This window comes from Populus alba, chromosome 5, assembly GCF_005239225.2.
Source record: "Populus alba chromosome 5, ASM523922v2, whole genome shotgun sequence".
NCBI classification, from domain to species: Eukaryota; Viridiplantae; Streptophyta; class Magnoliopsida; order Malpighiales; family Salicaceae; genus Populus; species Populus alba.
Window position 1 is genome coordinate 20,779,987 of NC_133288.1, and position 21,781 is coordinate 20,801,767.

At 32.8% G+C, this 21,781-nt stretch overlaps 4 protein-coding genes across 5 annotated transcripts; 3 read left to right on the plus strand and 1 right to left on the minus strand.

The window, feature by feature from the left end:
• Nucleotides 1–127: 127 nt before the first annotated feature.
• Nucleotides 128–3,876, plus strand: LOC118062192 (protein KINESIN LIGHT CHAIN-RELATED 2). 2 transcript variants are annotated; one of them, XM_035075912.2, is made up of 3 exons: nt 128–1,929; nt 2,640–2,911; nt 3,509–3,876. In XM_035075912.2, exons 1-2 carry the CDS (start codon nt 245–247, stop codon nt 2,881–2,883), a joined length of 1,929 nt encoding a protein of 642 aa, XP_034931803.1. In that variant the 5' UTR covers nt 128–244; the 3' UTR covers nt 2,884–2,911; nt 3,509–3,876. The 2 variants fall into 2 exon arrangements, with proteins under 2 accessions (XP_034931803.1, XP_034931798.1); XM_035075907.2 differs by lacking the exon at nt 3,509–3,876 and having other exon boundaries at nt 2,640–3,178.
• A 4,313-nt stretch (nt 3,877–8,189) lies between these two features.
• On the plus strand, nt 8,190–11,437 carry LOC118062190 (hyoscyamine 6-dioxygenase). Its single transcript, XM_035075906.2, has 5 exons — nt 8,190–8,561; nt 9,741–10,084; nt 10,196–10,452; nt 10,567–10,885; nt 11,036–11,437. Exons 2-5 carry the CDS (start codon nt 9,875–9,877, stop codon nt 11,282–11,284), a joined length of 1,035 nt encoding a protein of 344 aa, XP_034931797.1. The 5' UTR covers nt 8,190–8,561; nt 9,741–9,874; the 3' UTR covers nt 11,285–11,437.
• A 1,836-nt stretch (nt 11,438–13,273) lies between these two features.
• LOC118062280 (ethylene-responsive transcription factor ERF098-like) lies at nt 13,274–13,720 on the plus strand. The gene has a single exon (XM_035076006.1). It carries the CDS (start codon nt 13,274–13,276, stop codon nt 13,718–13,720), a length of 447 nt encoding a protein of 148 aa, XP_034931897.1.
• A 4,246-nt stretch (nt 13,721–17,966) lies between these two features.
• Nucleotides 17,967–18,401, minus strand: LOC118062189 (ethylene-responsive transcription factor ERF098-like). The gene has a single exon (XM_035075905.2). The coding sequence runs from the start codon at nt 18,399–18,401 to the stop codon at nt 17,967–17,969; it is 435 nt and encodes a 144-aa protein (XP_034931796.1).
• Nucleotides 18,402–21,781: the final 3,380 nt, after the last annotated feature.

The window sequence follows — 21,781 nt, forward strand, 5'->3', positions numbered from 1 at the left end:
TGTGTGTGTGAGTATATATATTGTTTTTTTTTTTTTTTTTTTTAAATATGCTAATAAGCAAAAGGAGCCTCTTTCCATCTACCCCTCTTCTATATATGCTGTCAACAGACAAGACAGGGGGAAAGGGAAACAAGACATCTTCGAAAGGGTTTTGGTGCGGTGCAAGGGTTTTAAGGTTTAAGCAATTGAATTTGAAACCAAGATCAAAACAAAAAAGAAACCATTTTTCACAAAACTTCCCACCATGAAAAGAGCTTCAATCTTACTTCTCTCTCATCTTACTCGCCAAAAACCTAAAACACTAACCCCTCTTCTCACCAGAAACTACTTATCATCTAACACCACAAACACACCCTCCTACTTCTCACTTCATTCACCTACCAATAATCTCAAATCCTGCACCAAAACCAATGGCCTTATTATCAAGCCCCACCAATCCCAAGCAAACCCATCTCGAAATAGTGGTACCCTTGTTGAAACAACTCCTCAAATCTCCTCTAGGCAGAAGAAAATCAAGGAAAAATCTCAAATTGAAGAGGCTTTTGAGTCTGCAGCGACAGTTGAGGGCATGCTCGAAGCTTTTAAAGATATGGAGGCTTGTTTTGATGAGAGAGAACTTGGTTTGGCTTTATTGAAAATTGGTCTTAAACTTGACCAACAAGGTGAGGACCCTGAAAAGGCTTTAACTTTTGCTACTAGAGCTTTGAAAGTTCTTGATATTGGTGATGATAAGCCTAGTTTTCTTGTTGCTATGACTTTACAATTAATGGGTTCTGTTAGTTATAGTTTAAAAAGGTTTAATGATAGTTTAGGGTATTTAAATAGGGCAAAGAGGATACTGGGTAGGCTGGAGGAGGAGGGGACTACTAATGTTGAGGATATTAGGCCAGTGTTGCATGCTGTGCTGCTTGAGTTATCAAATGTGAAGACTGCGATGGGGAGGAGAGAGGAGGCCATAGATAATCTTAAGAAGTGTTTAGAGATCAAGGAAATGACTATGGATAAAGGCAGTAAAGAATTGGGTGTGGCAAATAGGGAACTGGCAGAGGCTTATGTTGCAGTTTTGAATTTCAATGAGGCTTTGCCGTTTGGTTTGAAGGCATTGGATATACATAAGAGTGGACTTGGGGATTATTCTGTGGAGGTTGCATATGATAGGAAGCTTCTCGGGGTCATATATAGTGGGTTGGAGGAACATGACAAGGCATTGGAGCAGAATGTGCTGTCACAGAAGGTTTTGAAGAGTTGGGGTCTACGATCAGAATTGCTTCATGCTGAGATCGATGCTGCTAATATGCAGATTGCATTGGGCAAGTATGATGAGGCTATTAATACTTTGAAGGGTGTTGTCCAGCAGACAGAGAAAGATGGCGGGACTCGAGCATTAGTGTTCATCTCTATGGCAAAGGCACTATGTCATCTAGAAAAGATTGCAGATGCAAAGAGGTGTCTGGAAATTGCCTGTGGAATTCTTGACAAGAAAGAAACAGCTTCTCCAGTTGAAGTTGCTGAGGCATACTCAGAGATAGCAATGCTATATGAGAATATGAATGAGTTTGAAACGGCAATTTCATTGCTAAAGAGAACACAGTCTATGCTCGAGAAGCTCCCACAAGAACAGCATTCAGAAGGAAGTGTTTCTGCTAGAATTGGGTGGTTACTTCTGTTGACAGGTAAGGTGACTCAGGCAATTCCTTACTTGGAGAGTGCTGCTGAAATGTTGAAGGAGAGCTTTGGGTCCAAACATTTTGGAATTGGATATGTCTACAACAATTTGGGGGCGGCGTATTTGGAATTGGATAGACCACAGTCAGCTGCACAGATGTTTGCAGTTGCAAAGGACATCATGGATGCAGCTCTTGGTCCTCATCATGCAGATTCAATTGAGGCATACCAGAATCTCTCGAAAGCATATAGTGCCATGGGAAGGTAAGAATTAATATGTCCTCAGTTCCTGGTTCCTGATTTTATTGCAAGCGCATGTCTTTTGATTCATTGAGAAAATCATTATTGGGTTGCTATTCCACATCTGTTATGTTGACTAAAATGAGTGGTTTGATGCTGTCTTCCTCTTCATGAAGCCTTTATAAAGTAAAAAAAAATCATACATGGCAGGCCGAGCATGTGAGTATGCAAGAATGCATGCACTTCTCAAAGGGCATGTGAATATGCAAGAAATTTTGATTTTGAGCAAGTGCTCAATATTTCTTTTTCATCCGGACCTCTGGCTCTCCACTATCTACCTTCTCAAAAGCCTTCAACAAGCCAAATTAGAACATTCTCTATTGACTCAACTGTTACACAAGCGAGTTAATAAATTATTATCTTTTTCAATTTTGGTAGATAAAAAAATACATTTTTATCGTCATATCATTTGTGGGTAAGGTTTATAGTAGTATGAATTTACTTTTTTATGAAGAATCTGGAACAGTTGATTGTGTTATTACTTATGGTGGTAATTAAAGTTAATACTTCTGGTGCAATTAAGCATGTCATGTCAGCATGCATGCATTCATTCATTCATCGGGGCAGCTTGCAAATGGCATGGAATTTAGTGTCATCTAAGGTTGTTTTGTTTTAGATTTCGATCTCAAAGTAGAATTTCATAGTTTCTAAAAACTTTTTCTTGGATATTGCAGCTATACCCTTGCCATTGAATTCCAGCAGCGAGCAATAGATGCCTGGGAAAGTCATGGACCAAGTGCACATGATATGCTAATGGAAGCCCGTCGAATTCGGGAACAACTAAAGACAAAAGCTCGTGATGCATCCACAAATCAGCTTCCTACAAAAGCCTTGCCCTTGCCTCACAGTAGCCCCTCTGGAAAAAACGAAGAAACTTACATCATGACATCCCTCTCAGCCAGAATCAAACAAGCATAACGTAGTCTGATAAACATCCAGCACTTAGGTACATCTCTGCTTCTGGTTAGCTTTTCTCTTTCCAGCCATTCTTTTCTTTTTCCGGTTAGCTTTTTCTCTTACAAGTGGATATGATAATTTATTATTGCTATCTGTGGTGCTTTTTTTGTTCCCCTTATTTTCACATGTACTTGTATAATTCTAGTTATTTAAGCAACACAGACACAGTTTCATACGAAATTGGTTTTGGGGATGCGTGCTTTTCTTTGGTTGTGTTTGCCTGATAAAGACTGAAATTACTCTATTTTGTTTTTCATCCACCAAGTTCCTTCTTCAAACAAACTTGTAAAGTTATCTCGCCCCTGCATAAATCCATGTTAAATGGAGGCTTAATCATGCTTTCCATGTAGTGTCGCCATTATCGTTAACAACTTTTACCTAACTTAATATGATTATTCCACGTATGCCTCTAAATATTGAGTATTGGTGACTTTGAGTTTTCAGTCTGTTCCTTTGTGATCAGTTGGACCCTAAAAACCATTAGAGGATGAGAAATTGTAGCTGTTAGAATCTCTGGAGTTTCATCTGGCTATGATGTGAAGTTGTTTTATTCTAGTGTCTGCACTACTTTGTGAATTTTATGTAGCTTTGCTGAGGCAATAGCACATGGAATGATGCTTGCTGAGCAAGGGTTGCAATTGAGACGGAGGGGATTATACGTGGTTACTGTAGTATAAAATTTTCACTTGGAAGATCGTGATGATGATGATGATGCAATAGGCCACAATGGGACGTGGGTTGGCTCTGTGTAATGTCTATCCTCACTGGGTTTGGGCTGGGCTGTACATCGTTTAACGACTATTATGGAGTCGTTTCATGACACCACCCGAACAAAAGATTGGCTAATTAATTAATTAGTCCTCATGATTCCAAAACTTGTATGTTTAATCTTTGTATTTTAAAACTCATTTATAAATTAAGCCCTTCATCAGTTTTATATTATTTTCAGATTAATCTTATTTTAATAAATAGAAGAATAATGGATAAGGAAGTAATACCCGAGCACACTAGACTCACTGGTACTGTAGAGGTCCGAAATGATATAAGGTAAGTGCAAGTTTCAAAGATTAACTTGGAGACTAATATTTAATTGTTGAGGAATAATAATGTTTTTAAAGAGAGAATTATAAGCTTGTTTAATTGTTTGTTTACCATCCTTCATCGGGTTGTTATTTAGTTGTATTTTTTAGATTTAAACTTTACTTATACAAGAAATGATTTTTTAAGATTTGTTGCCGACATCAAATTATGGTGTAATAAGAAATTTTAATTAGTTATTTTTTATTTAGCTTCTCCTCTTTTTTTTTCTTTGTTTTTGTTGTAGCATATCAACATTGATTTTATTTTTTATTTTTTTTATTATCTTTCTTTGTTACTTTAAGTCTGTTTTTTTTTTTTTTTCTCTGTTTTGCTCTTTTCCTGTATATTGCTTCGGCTATTGACTTTATAGTCTTTTTAATATTCTTTTGATGATTATCTAAAAAGAAAAAATAGAAGCAAGCAAGATGGAAATATTCAATGAAAAAAAAAGTATTATTGAAAAAAAAAAACACTACATAATTGAAGATGATCGATGCTAGTTAAGGAACAATTAAATTGTTTTTGGGATCACAAGGACGAGACAATAGGGAATTAAGTACAACTCACTGATTCTTGGATTGTAGATAGAGGTTTTTTTTTTTTTTTTTTTGGGAAATAAATTAAATAGTTTTTTATTCTTTTTTTATTTTATACGGGTCCGCCTATTACTTTTCGAACCTCTGTTTGGCCTTAATTGATTAAATTAATAATATAACTTCAAATGTTATTATTTCTATATAAAAAAATAGAAAATACGAAAATAGTGTCCACTAAATCCAACTTCATGTCAACATTTCAATTAATAAAATTGATTAAATCTTTTGAATGTAAATTCTCAATAAAGTGAAAGAATAAAGATATTTCAAGTATTATTATTGGTTAATAGTCTGTCCAGTTTCCACTAGCAAGACTTTGAAAAGAACCTTACTACACAAGGCAAAAAAAAAAAAAAAAAAAACTATGACTTGACTCATTGATTGTTCTCCCAAATACAATTGATTAGTCTCTGTTTTGCCTCTCTATTGATGAATTTCGAAGCAGGTGGCCGAATAACAAAAATAATTATTTGACCAGCAATAGCGACAATCTCCTTGGCGGCGTAATTACTAGTACCTTGTGTCGTGGTTTGCATGCATAAGGGATGTTTATTATGTATAATTAATTATATTTGAATCTAACTATCTGATAGTTGTTTTAGCAATAAAAAATTAAAATTAAATGGTTTGTTTTTTCTATAATTTTAAGTTTAAATTTTATAATTGTTAATATAATATCATTGAAAACTTATATAGTTATTAACTTTAAAACTCATAAAAATAATTAAAGTGTGTGTAAACTAGTCTAGATATTCATTCATATTAATAAAAAAATAAATTATATTTGAATATATCTAATTACAATCTATAATCCTGGTATTAGATATATTGATCACCCAATTAAATTAATTTGAAAAACAATCCATTTATTTAAGGAAAACAAAAATCATTTAAAAAACTATTACATTTGTTTCCCGAAGAAAAAAAACGTTTGGAAAAACTCATTGTAGAAAACTATACCGTGGGTCAGTGTCAAGACAGTTGCCATTTCTTTTTCCTCTCCGTAGCCCTAATATTACTTTTCTTCAGAGAATAAGTATTACTAATATTTTATTTAATAAAATAAGTATATTTTAACTTTTGTCCCGAGTCGAGACAAGAACTCGCAACAAGCCGAATCCAAAACATCCAATATTGTCTTCATAACTTGCCAGGAAGTTGATGCCAGGGCCACACATGTTAATTAATTTTTACTTTGTGTTTCTCTCTAATCACACAGGTAATTAACTCATTGAATCTTAATAAAATACTTAATTTCCACTAATTAAAACAGGTCAAAATGAAGCAGTTAACTGCTACTCAGAGCCATTCCACCTCCTTATTGAGCTTGTTCTTTCTTCAGACGAGTCACCCTTTCCTCTCATCATGCAGTAAATAGGCTTGAGCTTTGCTGTGACCGCAAAACTACTCTCTCTTCGAAGGGAAAGAGTCGTTGCAATACTCAAATAAATCCTTAATTATCATATTTATATGATCAAGACAATAATTTGTCCACTCAGGAGTCTTTTTAATTAAGTTGTTAATTAGCTGTAGGCTAAGCAAAAGATACCATCTCAGAGCTAGTCTATATAAAAAATAAGAATAATGAGATTCGAACTCATGATTATTTAATATTATGATTTTAATATCATGTTAAAAAATCATTTTAATTTCCATTGGTTTAAACTGTTAGTGAGATTCTAAAATATAATAGGTTATTATTTTTTAAAACATTTTCTACCCAGTTTTGGTTGTGGTAATTGTTTAAGGATCAACGAGAGACTTTTGATAAAAAACTGTTAACATGAGAAGAAGAAAGCCTATTATTGCAGTGCACTAGGCTTAATTACTTGAATTTATTTTGCTAGTTATAGCATGAAGAAAAGATGCACGGGTCTACGTGCACATATCCAGCTTAATTTAGGCAACTGCATTAATTAATTTTTATATCCATTGACCATTGGATCAACTGAAATTCAATCTCAAGCCACCCTTTTTCTCTTATGGGAAATTCTTTATGGAATAATGACACTTGATTTTATCTACCGATTAACTAATTAATTAGGTAGCGTCGTAGACCAGCAGCATCCAGTCATATAGGCTTCAAACTTCTAGATGCAGAAGTCCTAAACTAATGCTCAATCTGGAGCAATTTATTGTACTGCTATCCAATCAAATCAGAGTATTTAATTTTCAAGTCAGAGAAAAAAGTTTTGCATCTTGAAGAAAATTTTCCTGATTTATCAATTTTTTATGGATATTTTGAAAGCAGTAGAATATATATATAAACAATATATATTAATATTTAAAATTACTTTATCAATAAAAATATGTAAAATAAAAATAGAATTAGAATATAATTGGAAATTCAGTTAAACTTACATTAATAAAAATAAATTATAATACAATAAAAAAAATACAATCATTAAGCTTATTGTATAAATGAACCATAATATACTGGTCGAAACTTAGTTTGATATATTAGTAAAAATATGGTATCTATAAATGTCATTATATGTGAAGACAATGAGACAACAAGCGATGGCATTAATGGGGCTATAGGTGTTGGCATATTTTGGTTTATATTTAATATTTTACCATGGTATTTAAAATTATTAATAAGATATTTTTTCATGGAATCTATATGTTCTTTCATTTTAAAAATAAAATCATCTTTTTTTTTTTTTGCAATACTTGATAAAATGAATTAGGATATGATGACTTTATCGAGTAAAGATGTGAAAGAAAACTCGTATTGATTATAGACTTTAACATATGAGATGCAATATATACCCTACCCTTTATAACTTCTCTTGAAACAACACACCAAATTACTTCATTAAATAAATGATGATTTTTCTGATCCGTTTTATACTTTGAAATCATCTTCTTTTTATAATCTTCCAAAAAAAATTACATGTAATAATAAATTCAATTGAATATTGAGTAATATTTAAATTATATAAATAAATAATAAAAGTACATGCAACAATATTTTTAAACTTGTTGTTTACAAAGATTGCTTAACTACTTAGCTCTCTTATGCAATGCTAAAAAGACATCATCACATCTTATGAAAGTTCTTTCCCACATGCTTGTTCATGCAATTATCTTGGCATGCTAACTTGATAAGATACAAATGACATTGTATATAATGAAATCTTATTTTGTTATATGTTTTAGTTAACTGATTTCTTCTTGCAAATTATGATCTTTTTTGTAATTCATAAAGGGAGACCAAATATTTTTAATCATTTAATCCCAATCATCATTGTTTACTTGGGTATTTTCAAGATTCAAGGCCGTGATAAAGCTGGCCGTAAGGTTCTTCTCATCACAGGCAAGCACTTCCCTGGTAAGGACAACATGCAGTTTACTTGAGGTATTTTTGGGGATTTAATCCAGCAATTAACACCTGCCAAGCACCCATGAATCATGCACCAAAACCTTAAGCACTTTCCATGTGAGTGGAGCTTGGTCAAAAAGGCTATGAGGGGAACCTCAGAAAAGGCAAGACTCTTATTATCTTACTCTCCACTGAAGAGAAAATGACCAAGAGTGGCAAGAAAGAGCCACTCTTGAAGGCCCGGATGCAAAAAGTGAATAGATTCAAGATGATTCTTGACTTTGATAGGAATATCCTCGTAAATTGATCGAAGGGTCGAAATCCCAGGGAGATTCTCACTCCTTTGAACATCCGTGTGCATATACACCACCGAAAATGGCTTTTCTTCTAATTTTGGATATATTTTCTCCTCCAAGTATTCTTTCAACACCTCACCGCTCACCTCCCGAGCTAAAACCCCACAAAAAAGGTTACTTTTACAGCAAAAAGAGAGAAATAAATCCCCAAAAATACCTCAAGTAAACTGCATGTTGTCCTTACCAGGGAAGTGCTTGCCGGTGATGAGAAGAACCTTACGGCCAGCTTTATCACGGCCTTGAATCTAGAAAATACCAAGTTCTTTATTCTGCTGCTTCGAGGTAATTCTAGTCTTATCTTTTCAAATATTGTGAATAATCGTTTTATCTTTTTTGAAAAGTACATATTTTTTCTGCTGAATAAAATATAATAAATAAAATAGAATAATTACATATAATAGTGATATCACAACAATATATATTTTTTTCTCCCGTTTTTGTTGTTTGAATTGAAAATGTAATAGAAATTGGTAAAAAAAAGTTGCTGTCCAAGGGAATGGGTCAAGGGATTTAAATGCATTCTCTTGAAAGCAGCCTCCTGCATAGGACACAACTCCAGTTCCACCGCAGCCAGTTAATGTGGACTTCGATGTAAAACATTCTGCTTTTGTCTAAGCATCGCCAATTTTTTTTATCTAGAGACCATCTAGATGACTTGGAAAAGCTTGTATTTATTTTTATTAATAATATTTCGAAGAGTAAATAAATAAAGACGGATGCATAATTCAATGGTTTATGAAGAAGGGAGATTCAATTGCTGTACTTGTGTTATTGCTAGGAGGAATTTTATTTAATGTGGAAAGACTCATACGTGAGAAGATATAAATATTGTTGAGTTACATATGTATGTAAATGTGAAATTAATGAGAAAAGAACTACACGAATTAATAAGATGATTTGAGCTTTTGGATTGTGCTGGTGTCTGCAACATGCATGCATAATTCCTTGCATGCTCGTTCATGATAAGCCCATTAAAGCTTTCGATTATATACAAGTCTTCACAATATTGAAAACAGAAAAAATATTCTAGTATTTTAAAAATATTCACCACTCCCCATATCTCATTTATTTAAATGAAATCACGTGTAATATGATATATATTGATATTGAAATTGATATGATTTTCAATTTTATTTTTCATAGATTTTTTTATTTTTCTAAATCACTTAAATCATAAAATTTTCAATGATAATTGTTAAATAATACATTTGGCTTCATTCACTAGTGAATTGAACAGGAAGTACCGCGAGTATGATCTTGAATTACTTCAGTATTTTTCTACAAAATGCTTTCAAAAGTACTTTTAATCACCTTTTCTAACTTGTATATAATTGTCTCAATGGTATACAGGTTCTTAACTAGTATATAATAATAATAATAATAATAATAATAATAATAATAATAATAATAATAATAATAATAATTCTGTCGTGTTTTCTTTTCCTTCATTGCTACGTACAGAAGCTAGCCGCCAGGTACAAGACCTTATATAAGGCGCACAATGCTTTAAGGTAGAGGCACCGCTAAGCTATTTCTCCACAAATCATCAAACTTATAGTTGTTGTCTTACAACAAAAAATTTCACGTTGTAATTAATGGAGAAGCTCATCTCGAACTACAATCAAGTTCAGATCAAGTCGTTGCCGGAGAAGTATATTTTCCCACCAGAAAAACGACCGGGGAAGCTCCCTGTTTCTGCATGCAAGTTCGTGCCCGTAATAGATCTCGATGAAGCAGCGGGTGACAATAGAGCAGCTATTTCACAGAAGATTTTGAAGGCAAGCCAAGAGTTTGGATTTTTTCAGGTTGGTACAAACAATAATTTATCTCTGATTTAATCATTGATTATGCCTCAAAATGTTAATCTAGCTCGTGAATATGAATGTAATGACATATTTGCAATCATAAAATCACAGGTGGTCAATCATGGAGTTCCTGAAGATCTGATGAAAGACACAATGAGAATGTTTAAGGAATTCTTTGAGCTGCCTGCGGAGGACAAGGCAATATTCTACACCGAGGACGCAAGATCAAAAAAGCACTGTAAACTGTACCCGAGTAGCTTAATTTATGCCACCGAAGATATTCACTTATGGCGTGACAATTTAAAACACGACTGCCATCCTCTGGAGAAATGCATTCTTGACTGGCCGGTAAAGCCAACTAGATACCGGTAAAGTAATTAATCCCACATATCAATTAATTATGTCAATCTTCGTCCCACAACTGCATGCAGGAAAGTAATTGTAAATTCTCCATATTAAGTTTACCTTCATAACTTTCACAGACAGATCGTTGGGAGTTATGCAGCTGAAGTGACGAAGTTGGCACCAAGAATATTGGAGCTGGTTTGTGAAGGACTAGGGCTAGAGTCCGGGTATTTTGAGGGGAAGCTAGGTGAAGTTACGACTCTGTCAGTCAATCATTACCCGCCATGCCCAGACCCAAGTTTAGCTCTGGGATTATCTAAACACTGTGATCCAAATCTCATAACCATTTTACTCCAAGATGATGTTTGTGGGCTTCAAATCTTCAAGGATAATGAATGGATTGGTGTTGAACCTGTTCCTAATGCATTCGTGGTTAACATAGGCTACCAGTTGCAGGTACACCTCGATCGTATATATAATAAAAGTACTGTTTTAATTACTGTTTTTTTTATCATAAAAAAAGCGATGTTAAGAGTGACTTGAAGTCAATTAAGCAATTCTCTGGATTATATTTTCTGAAAAATCTTAGTTGGTGTTGTGCTATAGATTATGAGCAACAACAAGCTGAAAAGTGTTGAACATCGAGCTGTGACAAATTCAAGGACTGCTCGGACAAGTGCTGCCTTCTTTTTTAATCCTAGTGATGACATCATGATAGAGCCTGCGAAAGCTCTTGTCAACGCAAGCAATCCTCAAGTCTTTAGAGCCTTTCAGTACATAGAATTTCTTCGCAACTACATTACCAGGAATGGTAGCGATGATGATGCATTGGAACATTTTAAGCTTCGAGCTTGACCAGTTGTTGGTGCAAGAAAGACAAATGTAGGCTGAGATGGTCATCTATCTTTGTCCTTTACCTGTTTTTTTTGAAGTATGTTTCACTCATGTATCAATAAAATAAATAATAATTTGTGCACCGTTGAATAAAAAATCCGGTAAGTATTTTAATTACTCTTCGCGATCTAATTTAAGATTTATTTTTATTTGGTTGATGGAGCATGCCCTCACACTGAAATTACTTAAAAGAATAAGAATTAAGTTTTGTTTAAGTGATAATATATTTTCTAAGTTGCATGTTTAGCATTTTATTTTAAATATAAGAAATGTAATAAATCATGAATTGAATTTAAGTTGTACGTGAAATTTAAATATTTAATTTGATTTTTAAAAATAAAGTCTAACAAGTTCGGCCCTTCCTAAAAAGTTCACAAGTCTTTAAATATATCTCAGACCGACCGGCCTTAACAAGAAAAAAATTCATAATCGCTAAAAAAAAAAAAAAAAAAAAAACACTAATAGAAAAACTACAAAGTATGAAAATAACATAAAATCTAGAAATATTAAAAAAAAATAACAAAACTGACACAAACAGCAGCTGGGCTTATTCTGGTCATATAATGAGTGGGCTCGACGGGAATATAAAATTTGGGGAGGGTTATTATAAGGGCCTGTTTGGTGATATCTTGTTCAGTGCAAGCATGGAACATTTCAGAGTTGTAACGTTGGAAGCCCGGAATATGTAGTTTTTATTTTGGGGGGCTATATATATATATAAACTCCTAAAAGTTTACAATTTGAGTGGGGATTTTGGAACTTTCGAAACCTCTGGTGGGATTTTGATACTTTTCCATTTGGAGTTTTTGGATGACACAGCAAGAGGGAGTGTAGTACTGGAGCTATGCAATATTGCTATGAAACCTTTCACATCACCCCCGGATGAAAAAGATAAATTGCTAGCTAGTTATTCGCTCCGGTAAAGCATATGAACGTGGATGCACCGGCGAGCACTGTTCAACTCGTTAGATTAGTGTGAAGTAGCGGGAAAAGAGAGCAGTGTTCTTCATCTCTAGCCATTGTCTCTGTGCTCCGCTCTTTCTCCTTCAATCACTAACGACATAGCATTTTCACCATTTTTGCTTCACGACTTGTAAATTGCACACATTCTGGTCTTCATTGAACTCCCTCATGTTTAATGGAGGGTTGCTAAAGTGATCTTCTTACGACGTTTTCTTTTAATTTCATTAATTTATCGGGCACGCTCTCTCTCCTCTCTCCAGTTCTTCTTTTCATTCAATTATAAACACAGCTTCTTTCTCTAATTTCATTAATTTCAGCAGACCCTATAAATTCAGTCATGTAAACCACTGACCTCAACTAGCCTTTATCCAGTAGCGTCAACTTCGTTTTGGTTTCATTTCTTGTCAAGTTTCACTTTATTGAATAAGTAAGCCTTTCTATATTAATGTACAATATTCCCTCGGCGTTTTTTATTTTTATAGTAATGTTTAACTTTTTTTTAAAAGAAATAATTTTGTTTACGTTAAAATACTTAGAAAGGAGAATCTGTTTTGTGTTTAACTTATTCCATTCTCAGTAATTAGAAACAATTGATTAAGAAACACTAATATTAAATTAGCTCTTAGAAAAGGGTAAAAAACATGAATAATCTGAGAAACCAGTGAATTGAACAAAATCTACATGACCTAACCCACCAACCTCATTATTTTACTTTGAGATCTGGACAAATATATGCCAAAAGTGAAAAAGAAAAAAGAGGAGTGATCCTCTCCTCTCAGCTGAAGCCATCATCAGCTGCATCACCCATATACGTTGAACTGCCAAAATCAATCCCCGTCATATCTTTGGCAGTTGAATAAGTTCACATCCATGGACTGTTTATTAATAATTTGTTTTATCAGAATTGGTGAAGTGCATTTGCCACTCAATATAAACGCTAAGAGTCGAAGCTAGCACTTGCATATTCATTCAACAATCTAGACAACGATGGATGATCCTAATGTAGGAAAGGTCAATCAGCAAGGAGAAGAAGTTAGACACAGAGGCGTTAGGAGGCGGCCGTGGGGGAAATTTGCAGCGGAGATACGTGACTCAACAAGGCGTGGAGCAAGGTTATGGCTAGGGACTTTTAGCACAGCAGAAGAGGCTGCAAGGGCTTATGACAGGGCTGCATATTCAATGAGGGGCCGTTTAGCGATCCTCAACTTCCCTGGGGAATATCCTATAACTAAGGTTGATTCTGATATAGCTTCCTCTTCCTCATCGTTATCACCATTGTTATCATCATCCTTGTCATCTTCTTCAATGCCACAGAATGCCGAAAGAAGTGGGACAGAACAAGACAAAATAGTCTTTGAGATTGAGTACTTGGATGACAAGTTACTGGAGGACCTTCTTGATTTTGAGAAAGAAAATACCAGGAAATCAGAGTGAATCTTGCCATCAAATTCCAAACTAATGTATTCATATGAAAGGAAAGAACTACTTTCCCGCCTAAAGAAATTATGAGCTTCTTTTTTTCGGGTGGGGTGGGGCATTACCTAATAACCAGTTATGTTAAAGGACATGATGTAGCTAATACAACATGAGTTCCAGAGGTTTTTTCTTACATGAGTCGGCTAACAAATACTTTAAACACTTGTTAAGAATCATTTAGAATTCATAATCATTTTTCTATTTTTATTTTATAATAATTCTTGCGATAACCACTTCAAATGATTGCAATATAAAAACCATTCATTTAATATTTTTAACTAATATGATCTAATTTTATTAGAATATTAGCTCTTTCTTATAATGAATCCCTAGTTCTTTTTTAAATCGATTTAGAAGAAATGAAGACTAATAAATATATGAAGACATCATTCGATTTAGAAGAAATGAGGACTGATAAATATATTAGCTCAATTGTTTATAAATTAATTAAAATTTTTTTTTTTTTTTGATAAGCGAAATGAAGCCTATGAAAGGCAATGATAATAATTCAGTGAGGGCCTGTTGGGATAAAGCAATAAAACCAAAAGAAAGCAATCGGGAACAGAACATATATATGTCACAAAATAGCCTTATTACTCTTGAATCTTGACTACACACAAGGCTAAACATGATTTTAGTAAATTCCATGTCAATCACAAATCACTTTTCGGGATCATCTTCTAAATAACTATTTTTTTTTATAAATACACTTTGATTATTATATAAAAAAAAATTCCCAAATTACAAAAGCTGTGCCATTACACACGATGGGTGTGCCAATAGCAATTCATGAGGAAAAAAAATAAAATCACCCTCCAAATCCTGCTCCTCGAACCCCACCTTGAGAAAAATATGATTAGATATTCTTCTGGGACCAGTAGACTTACCACAATTTTAGGCGCTTGTCGTGGCACTAGCCAAGGATGTTTCAGAAAGCTAATTTTGATGCAACTTGCAAGGCTGATATTGTTAATTGCACGTCCCTAATCTTGCTGGGCGCTGGAATGATTAAACCACTGCTTAATTTCTTAATATTGCAAGAACCTTTATTGATCAACATTAAAGCAGAATTTCATATTTAAAGAGAAGTTCTTACATGGACCAAACAATTGCCAAATTAATGGTAGTGTGGATCTACAGCCATCCGCGTGTCAATGTCCAATAAATTATGTCATTTACATTTCCATTTAGGCTAAACAAAATTAACTACTTAAACACCAACGGTCCACCTTGAGATTCTACAAAGCAAAAACTTAATTAAGCACAGTGGTTAGCTATCAAGTTACATAAGCAATAGAAAGTCAAAATCGTAAGAGTTACCCACCGATGAGGAAAAAAAAAGAAAAGAGTTACATGAGCATAAGATGGCGTAATTACGATGACAAAATTGAAGGGAGGCAATATGATCGCAGTACCATGACATAATTCAAAATTAACTAAGCATCTAGCTAGCCTGCATGTCTCACCTTCGATATGGTATATCACAGGTTCTGTCGTTTAAAGAACCTAGCTAGTACTCCAACTCCAACCTCATAGCAATAAAATATTACGTGGTTTTTAATTTTAAAATTTATAAAATTAATTAAGATATATGTAAATTAATCTAAATATTTATATTAATAATTAAAAAAAAATAGTTAATACGGAATGTTATTCATAAACTAGATCGAAGGCCCAGTGAAATCATCTGCTCCTCAGATTATCATAATCATATCATAAACATGTTCGCAACATAAGAATGATGACCAATCAGCCAAACGTAATCATGTGACATCGCTACCAACAACAACGATGTAGCCTTAATCTTAAAGTAGTTGGAATTGGTTGAATTGATCGATCCTTTTGTGTCATTCCACACCATCATAAAAGACTTTTGATTTATTGCTATAAGTTATTATTGTGTTTTGGATACAGGTTTGGGCCATCCTGGCCAACCCAATTCATGTACAATGGATGTAAAATGGAGTTAAAAACATTTTTAATTCTTAAAATTTTCATTTTTTTATTTGAGTGTTTTTGTTTTTGTTATTGAAGTATGTGGGTTTTTAAATATTTTTGTAATCAAATATTTCTATTAGATTACATCTATTCTACTATGGCATGGACGTTGGATTGACTCACGTCATGATGACATGAACTTTATCATACATGCATGAACTTTTAAGTTTGTTTCTAATTGAGTGCTTTTTGCTTTTATTCTTATTTATTTAATTTTTTTTAAGTTTTTTTTTTTTTGTTCTAGTGTCTAAACTTATAATAATGTATTGATTGAGTGTTTTTTAATTCATTAGTTAATAGTTGATGTTTTCACCCGTGGACATCCTTGTATGAGATAAAAAAAACCAAAATGAAAAAGAGAAAGTGTTGTTACCATTTTGGGGGACTCCACATAAATAAATAAAAAATAAAGAAAAAAGTGAAAATACAAAAAATTATAAAATATTGGAAGAAAATTTTTAAAAAAATATTAGTGAGAAGAGTATATCAAAACGCTTAAGAAATTATCAAATACTGGTTGAGAAAGATCAAATATGCAATATTAAAAATTTTAACATTATATTTTTTACTGATAAAGACTCTATTACCAAAGAAAATTTAATTTGAGGAGAAAACTCAAAATTGAATGTTTAATGACTAAAATATGGTACATCTTGTTTGATTTTGATCTTTTGATGATTTTTGTTAGTTTTTTTTTTTATTATTTAAACATGTTTGTGTATGGTATTATGATTTATTAGCATAAAAAAAAAAGAGCATGTTTTAGAAGCTAAAAAGACTCATTTTTGGGCTTAGTAGTGGCTATAATTTCTAGGCATGATTGGGTTTTTTTTTTTTTTTTTTTTAGATTTAAACAATGTTTTTCATGTTCTTGAAAAAAAACATTACCTTAATCCCTAGATTTAAACCAATTTTGGTCTATTTCTTTGCACGTACACCTTCTTAAGTATGATTAACCAATAATCTAATGTTTATTCATATCATTAATGTGTTTAAATGGTTTTTGATCCTATAATTTTGGTTTTAAACCAAAACCTATTTTGATCAAATCGTGATGATTTATTGATAATCAAAGTGAATGAAAACTAGATTATTGATCTTTGAATGATTTCCAACATATATGTGTTTTTGGTTTGCCCATATTTGATCTGGTCTGAGAGCCACATATTTTGGACTCACGTTGAGTTTTTTCATTTGTTCTATGTGTTTTTTCCAAAAACATTGTTTTAATTACATGATTTTGACTTGTTTTGTTTCATTTATTTTTTTCAAAACCCTTTCTTATGCATGATTAACCAATAATTTAGTGTTATTTTCATCAATAACACAATTTCAATGGCTTTTAATCTTGGGGATTTGGTTTAAAATCAAAACTTATTTTAACAAAATCATGATGTTTTAGTAATAATTAAAGTGATGGAATGATAAATTATTAATACTTGCATGATTTTAAAATGTATGTATCTTTGTTGTGACCAAATCTAGTTTGATTAGGAAAATTCAAAGCAATTGAAATCCATTCTTGCACGGAAAAATTTTCTTGATCATCCCATTCATCAAAACTTTATAATTTTTTATGTGGTTTTAATATATATATATATATATATATATATATATATATATATATATATATATATATAGAGAGAGAGAGAGAGAGAGAGAGAGAGAAAAGATTTCATAAGGGAAATTTTTTTTATTATTATTTTGTACTCATAGAAAATTCAGAAGATTGCCAATTAGCTTGTTGAGAAAATTCAAAGCATGGAAAGAACGATTTGTTACCGTGGATTATGGAATTTTATGACAAGTATATATATATATATATATATATATATTAATTATGTAAAAATAAATATTAGATGAATTTTATAACAAGTTTTAATTATTGTATGAACAGAAATTAATAGCATTTATAAGATGAAATAACCGGAAACAGAGAAGGGAAAGGAAAGAAGATGCTAATTAAACAATGTTCTTTGAAGTCCCTGGTTTCAGACCACTTCTTTTGCTCGTCTTATTCTTCTGAGTGGTGGGGGAGAGGGTTGCTTATAACTTGACATGGAACGTAATTTTGTTACAAATGACAAACAAAACAACAATTGAAATATGTTTATTTCCATTTTAGATTCAAACAATATTGAACAAAACAAAAGAATTGCATTGAAGGGTGACATGGCAAAGTGACAATCCACATTCATCAATGGCCCTAATGCTGCCTGCTGGGATCATTCGTTCCCAGCAGCTCCTCCAACAACTTGTTATCCAAATACTCGAACTCTATAACCTCTTGTGATCCGCCAGTAGAGGAAGCTTCATGGCCATAATCCACAGGATTGGCAGTGGAGAACGAAGATGAAGAAGCAAATGACATGGCAGAGCTTGGATCCTGATGTTGGTATTCATTCGGGAAGTTGAGAATGGCTAAATGTCCCCGGAAGGCAAAAGCAGCCCGGTCATATGCCCGAGCCGCCTCCTCCGCCGTGTCATATGTTCCTAGCCAACGACGTGCCCCGTTCTTTCCTGGGTCACGTATCTCGGCAGCGAACTTACCCCAAGGTCGCCTGCGAATTCCCCTATACGCATTCTCCCCCCGTCCTCTCTCTTGCTTCTTGGTGCTCTTCTCTCCTTGACGTGTTTCCATTCTGTGTTCGAAGTGAAGAGGAGCCAAGTAACGAACGTCGAGCTTGATTTCAAATTCGGAGGCAACTTATAAATAAATCATGAATTCGACGGTCAATGCGAGTCTTATTTGACGGTTGGATCTTGTAGTTTCTAGGAAACTTCGTGGTCTACGCAGATGTGGATTAGGCTTGTCCTTTTTTTAATTCCATGGAAGTGCGTTTTGGCACCACTAGCTGCATATACTATTGCATGATTTATGTTCAATGGACTTGGGCAGACAATAAAACGTAGGTTCATGATGGTGGATTCTGTGAGAATTTCTGTGGTTCGGAAAGGACTTGTTCCACTCAGTCTGCGCTGATCATTAGCACTTACATGCACAAAACCTCTACTACCACGAGAACAATATTTGATTTTGGTCTTGTTTGAGAAGTTGTTGCGGAAAATTTGTCCATTCCCATACCATTTCTTGAAAGAGGGGGTTGTTTTTTTACCGTGGTAATAGTTTTATTTTAAAAAATATATTAAAAAAAAATAATATTTCTTGAATTTTCCATGGATTTTTGTTCTTTTCTTGATACAGCAATTTGCCTAATACCATAAAACTACATTACCATTTACAAAATTCACTTATTGCGCAAATTACAATTTAAAATTTGAAAATAAATTAACGGTGATAATAAGTAATTGAAATTCAATATTCTGGAATACTCAATGAGTATTTGTTTGATAGTATAGTGCTTTTTTTTTTCTATTTTTAAGTATGTTTCATAGTTGAAAAAATATTAAATTGATATTTTTTAATATATAATATAAAAAAAATTAAATTTTAATAAATTTTCAAACGAAAAAACCAATGTTAATATAACTATATATAACAATTTCACTAAGTATAGAATACCACAAAGCACTTTTAAAAAATACTACGTTACAGTACCAAACACATCATAACTAGCTATCTAAGCATCTTTAACCAATGTTTAATCATAGCTATTCCCTTCCTCTCATTATGAAGAAACCTATATGTTAAATTAATTAGCTAGCTCCTTGATCTTCATGGATAAAAGCTTGAGGCTACTTCCGAGGTTGATGGCTGAATGTAAGGAAGTTTTTGGGTGACAAGCCCAAGAAGTTCGATGAACTCAACTTGTGATGGCCACACACGTGGCCCAAATAATTTTGATGAATTCAACGTATGGTAACATCACACGTGGCTCGAATCAAGTATGCTTTTAGATTATTCTATTTTGGGCCTGGTAGAGTTCTGCCAGGGTTTTAGCTGGAGATTAGACTGGGCTTGACTGTTAGCATGTTTTTAAAATTTAGATACAAAATTTCAGTTTTTTTTTCATTTTAAAATGCAAGAAAAAAAAAGTGAAATAACTCCAATTAAATTTTTTATTTAGAGAGTTTAAAAATAAAATGATACTAACAATTCAAGAATCATATCAATCCTAAAATTTCAAAAAAATGGGTATTTAATATTATATATATAAAATATAGTCAATTACAAGTAAATCAAGAAAAAAAAAAAATAGAGAACCAATCTATTTCAAAGAATACGCAAAGAAATTGACAAAAAAATAATAAAAAAAATAGAAACTGTTGAGATATAAACCCACTAAGTTATGATTTTTCTCTGGCCATATCATTTTCTACTTTCCTTTTTTTTTTGTTTAATTTTTTTTTTGTAAGATATATGTTGTTATATTAATATTTTAATATAAAAAAATATTTTGAAAAAAAAAATAAGGGGGCAATTTGCCTCCTTTTATTTTCAGGTGGCTTTAACCCTTATTGCTCATATAAAAAAAATTAGAAAATGATAATATATGTAAAAAAATATAATTTTAAAATATTTACGAATAAAATCACCACTGTAATGTAAAATTTACAATTAAAATGAGATCAACAATAGACTATAGTCCGCAACTCTAATTGCTTATTCAAGAGCCCAAAGAAAGAAACTCATCATGAGCATCAGGAAAAAGAACTCCCCTGCATTTACTTTTTAGATGTGAACATTTTTCGGTTCTGTTATATATTTATAAAAAAAACCCAATCAAATTGGAACATATATATATATATATATATATATATATATATCCAAAAAGGACTGAATGATTAGTTTAAATTGATCAATTTCAGATGGGTCTAATCATTATGGTGGTGAAAAATTAAGTAAAATATCATTATGCTGGTGAAAAAGAATAAGATCATATATTCTCCTCCGTCTTCCCAAACTCCTCCTACCCGTTAAATCTACTTGATAATACTCATGGAAAATATTTTTCAGACCTTCATAATGGCAACGGTAATAGAATTCCAAGTGAAGAAAACTTGACGACAAATTCAACTGCTGAATAAGATGCGTTCATGAATGGGACATTACTGGGGCCTCTGCTAGACTTTTTTCCAGGGTCCATTTTGATTGCCTTGACTGAAACCCTAGGACTGTGTTTCATTTCTCTTACTCTCCAAGGAACTTCCAAGAAAGAGCGGATTTGCATGCCCTTCTAGTAATTAGAGGCTAGCTAGAATAAATTTCAGAATTAATTTGATGCAAATTTGACGAAGGTGCTCAGATATGAGAAGAACGGCGAAAGAAAAACACAGCAGAAGAGATTTCTTGGCAAGTTCTCGAGCTTGAAGAGTCCCCCGACTCTTTAGAAACTCCAAGAAATTCTTTTTTTTAAAATTATTAATGCTTAGATTACCTTGGGACTGTGCTGTGCATGCACTTAGTCAAGTAGCTTTTATTGAAATGACGTGCCCCATTTTACACCAAACCTGATTTTGTTGTCCCCACGTATAAAAGGGCATAAAGTATGATTATTACATGGTTAAACGTGCAGTCAACTATAAGTTGATAGCTTTGAAAAATATATTTGAACCTCGTTTTTCAAAATATTACTCTATTATGACATTTCACATAAATAACTTTAGTGCGGTTCCAAACGTCCACCTAATTCTGCTGTATATGGCTCTAGATTCTATTCCCTCATCTTTCCTTTCCTTTTTCTTTTTTCTTTCTTTTCCTCCTTTTACTTGAAAAGGTTTGTTTGAGAAATCAATTTTATAAACAAGCTATGCATTCTGAATCGTAGGCAGCCTGATCATTTGATAGATTAGTTAATGTTTAAAATAACTACCCTAATGAGTAATGTTGATGTTTTCCTAATTCATCGTTAGGGCATACAATTGACTGTAGTATTGTATAAAGCAAGTGATTGTCGTCAGGAGTCGGTGTGGTCCTTGTTTTTTTTTTAATATATTAAAAATAATATAAATTATATTTTAGAACCTCATCTAAAAATTTAAATTATTGAATTGAGATAATTTTTTGACATAATGTAATATGAATGTTGTTGGTTTTTTTTTTTTTGGGTAGGGGGTGTT

Coding starts and splice junctions, on each gene's coding strand:
- LOC118062192 (XM_035075912.2), top strand. CDS start 245: ATGAAAAGAGCTTCAATCTTACTTCTCTCTCATCTTACTCGCCAAAAA. Junction 1,930..2,639: donor GCATATAGTGCCATGGGAAG/GTAAGAATTAAT, acceptor TGGATATTGCAG/CTATACCCTTGCCATTGAAT.
- LOC118062190 (XM_035075906.2), top strand. CDS start 9,875: ATGGAGAAGCTCATCTCGAACTACAATCAAGTTCAGATCAAGTCGTTG. Junction 10,453..10,566: donor GTAAAGCCAACTAGATACCG/GTAAAGTAATTA, acceptor TAACTTTCACAG/ACAGATCGTTGGGAGTTATG. Junction 10,886..11,035: donor ACATAGGCTACCAGTTGCAG/GTACACCTCGAT, acceptor GTTGTGCTATAG/ATTATGAGCAACAACAAGCT.
- LOC118062280 (XM_035076006.1), top strand. CDS start 13,274: ATGGATGATCCTAATGTAGGAAAGGTCAATCAGCAAGGAGAAGAAGTT.
- LOC118062189 (XM_035075905.2), bottom strand. CDS start 18,401: ATGGAAACACGTCAAGGAGAGAAGAGCACCAAGAAGCAAGAGAGAGGA.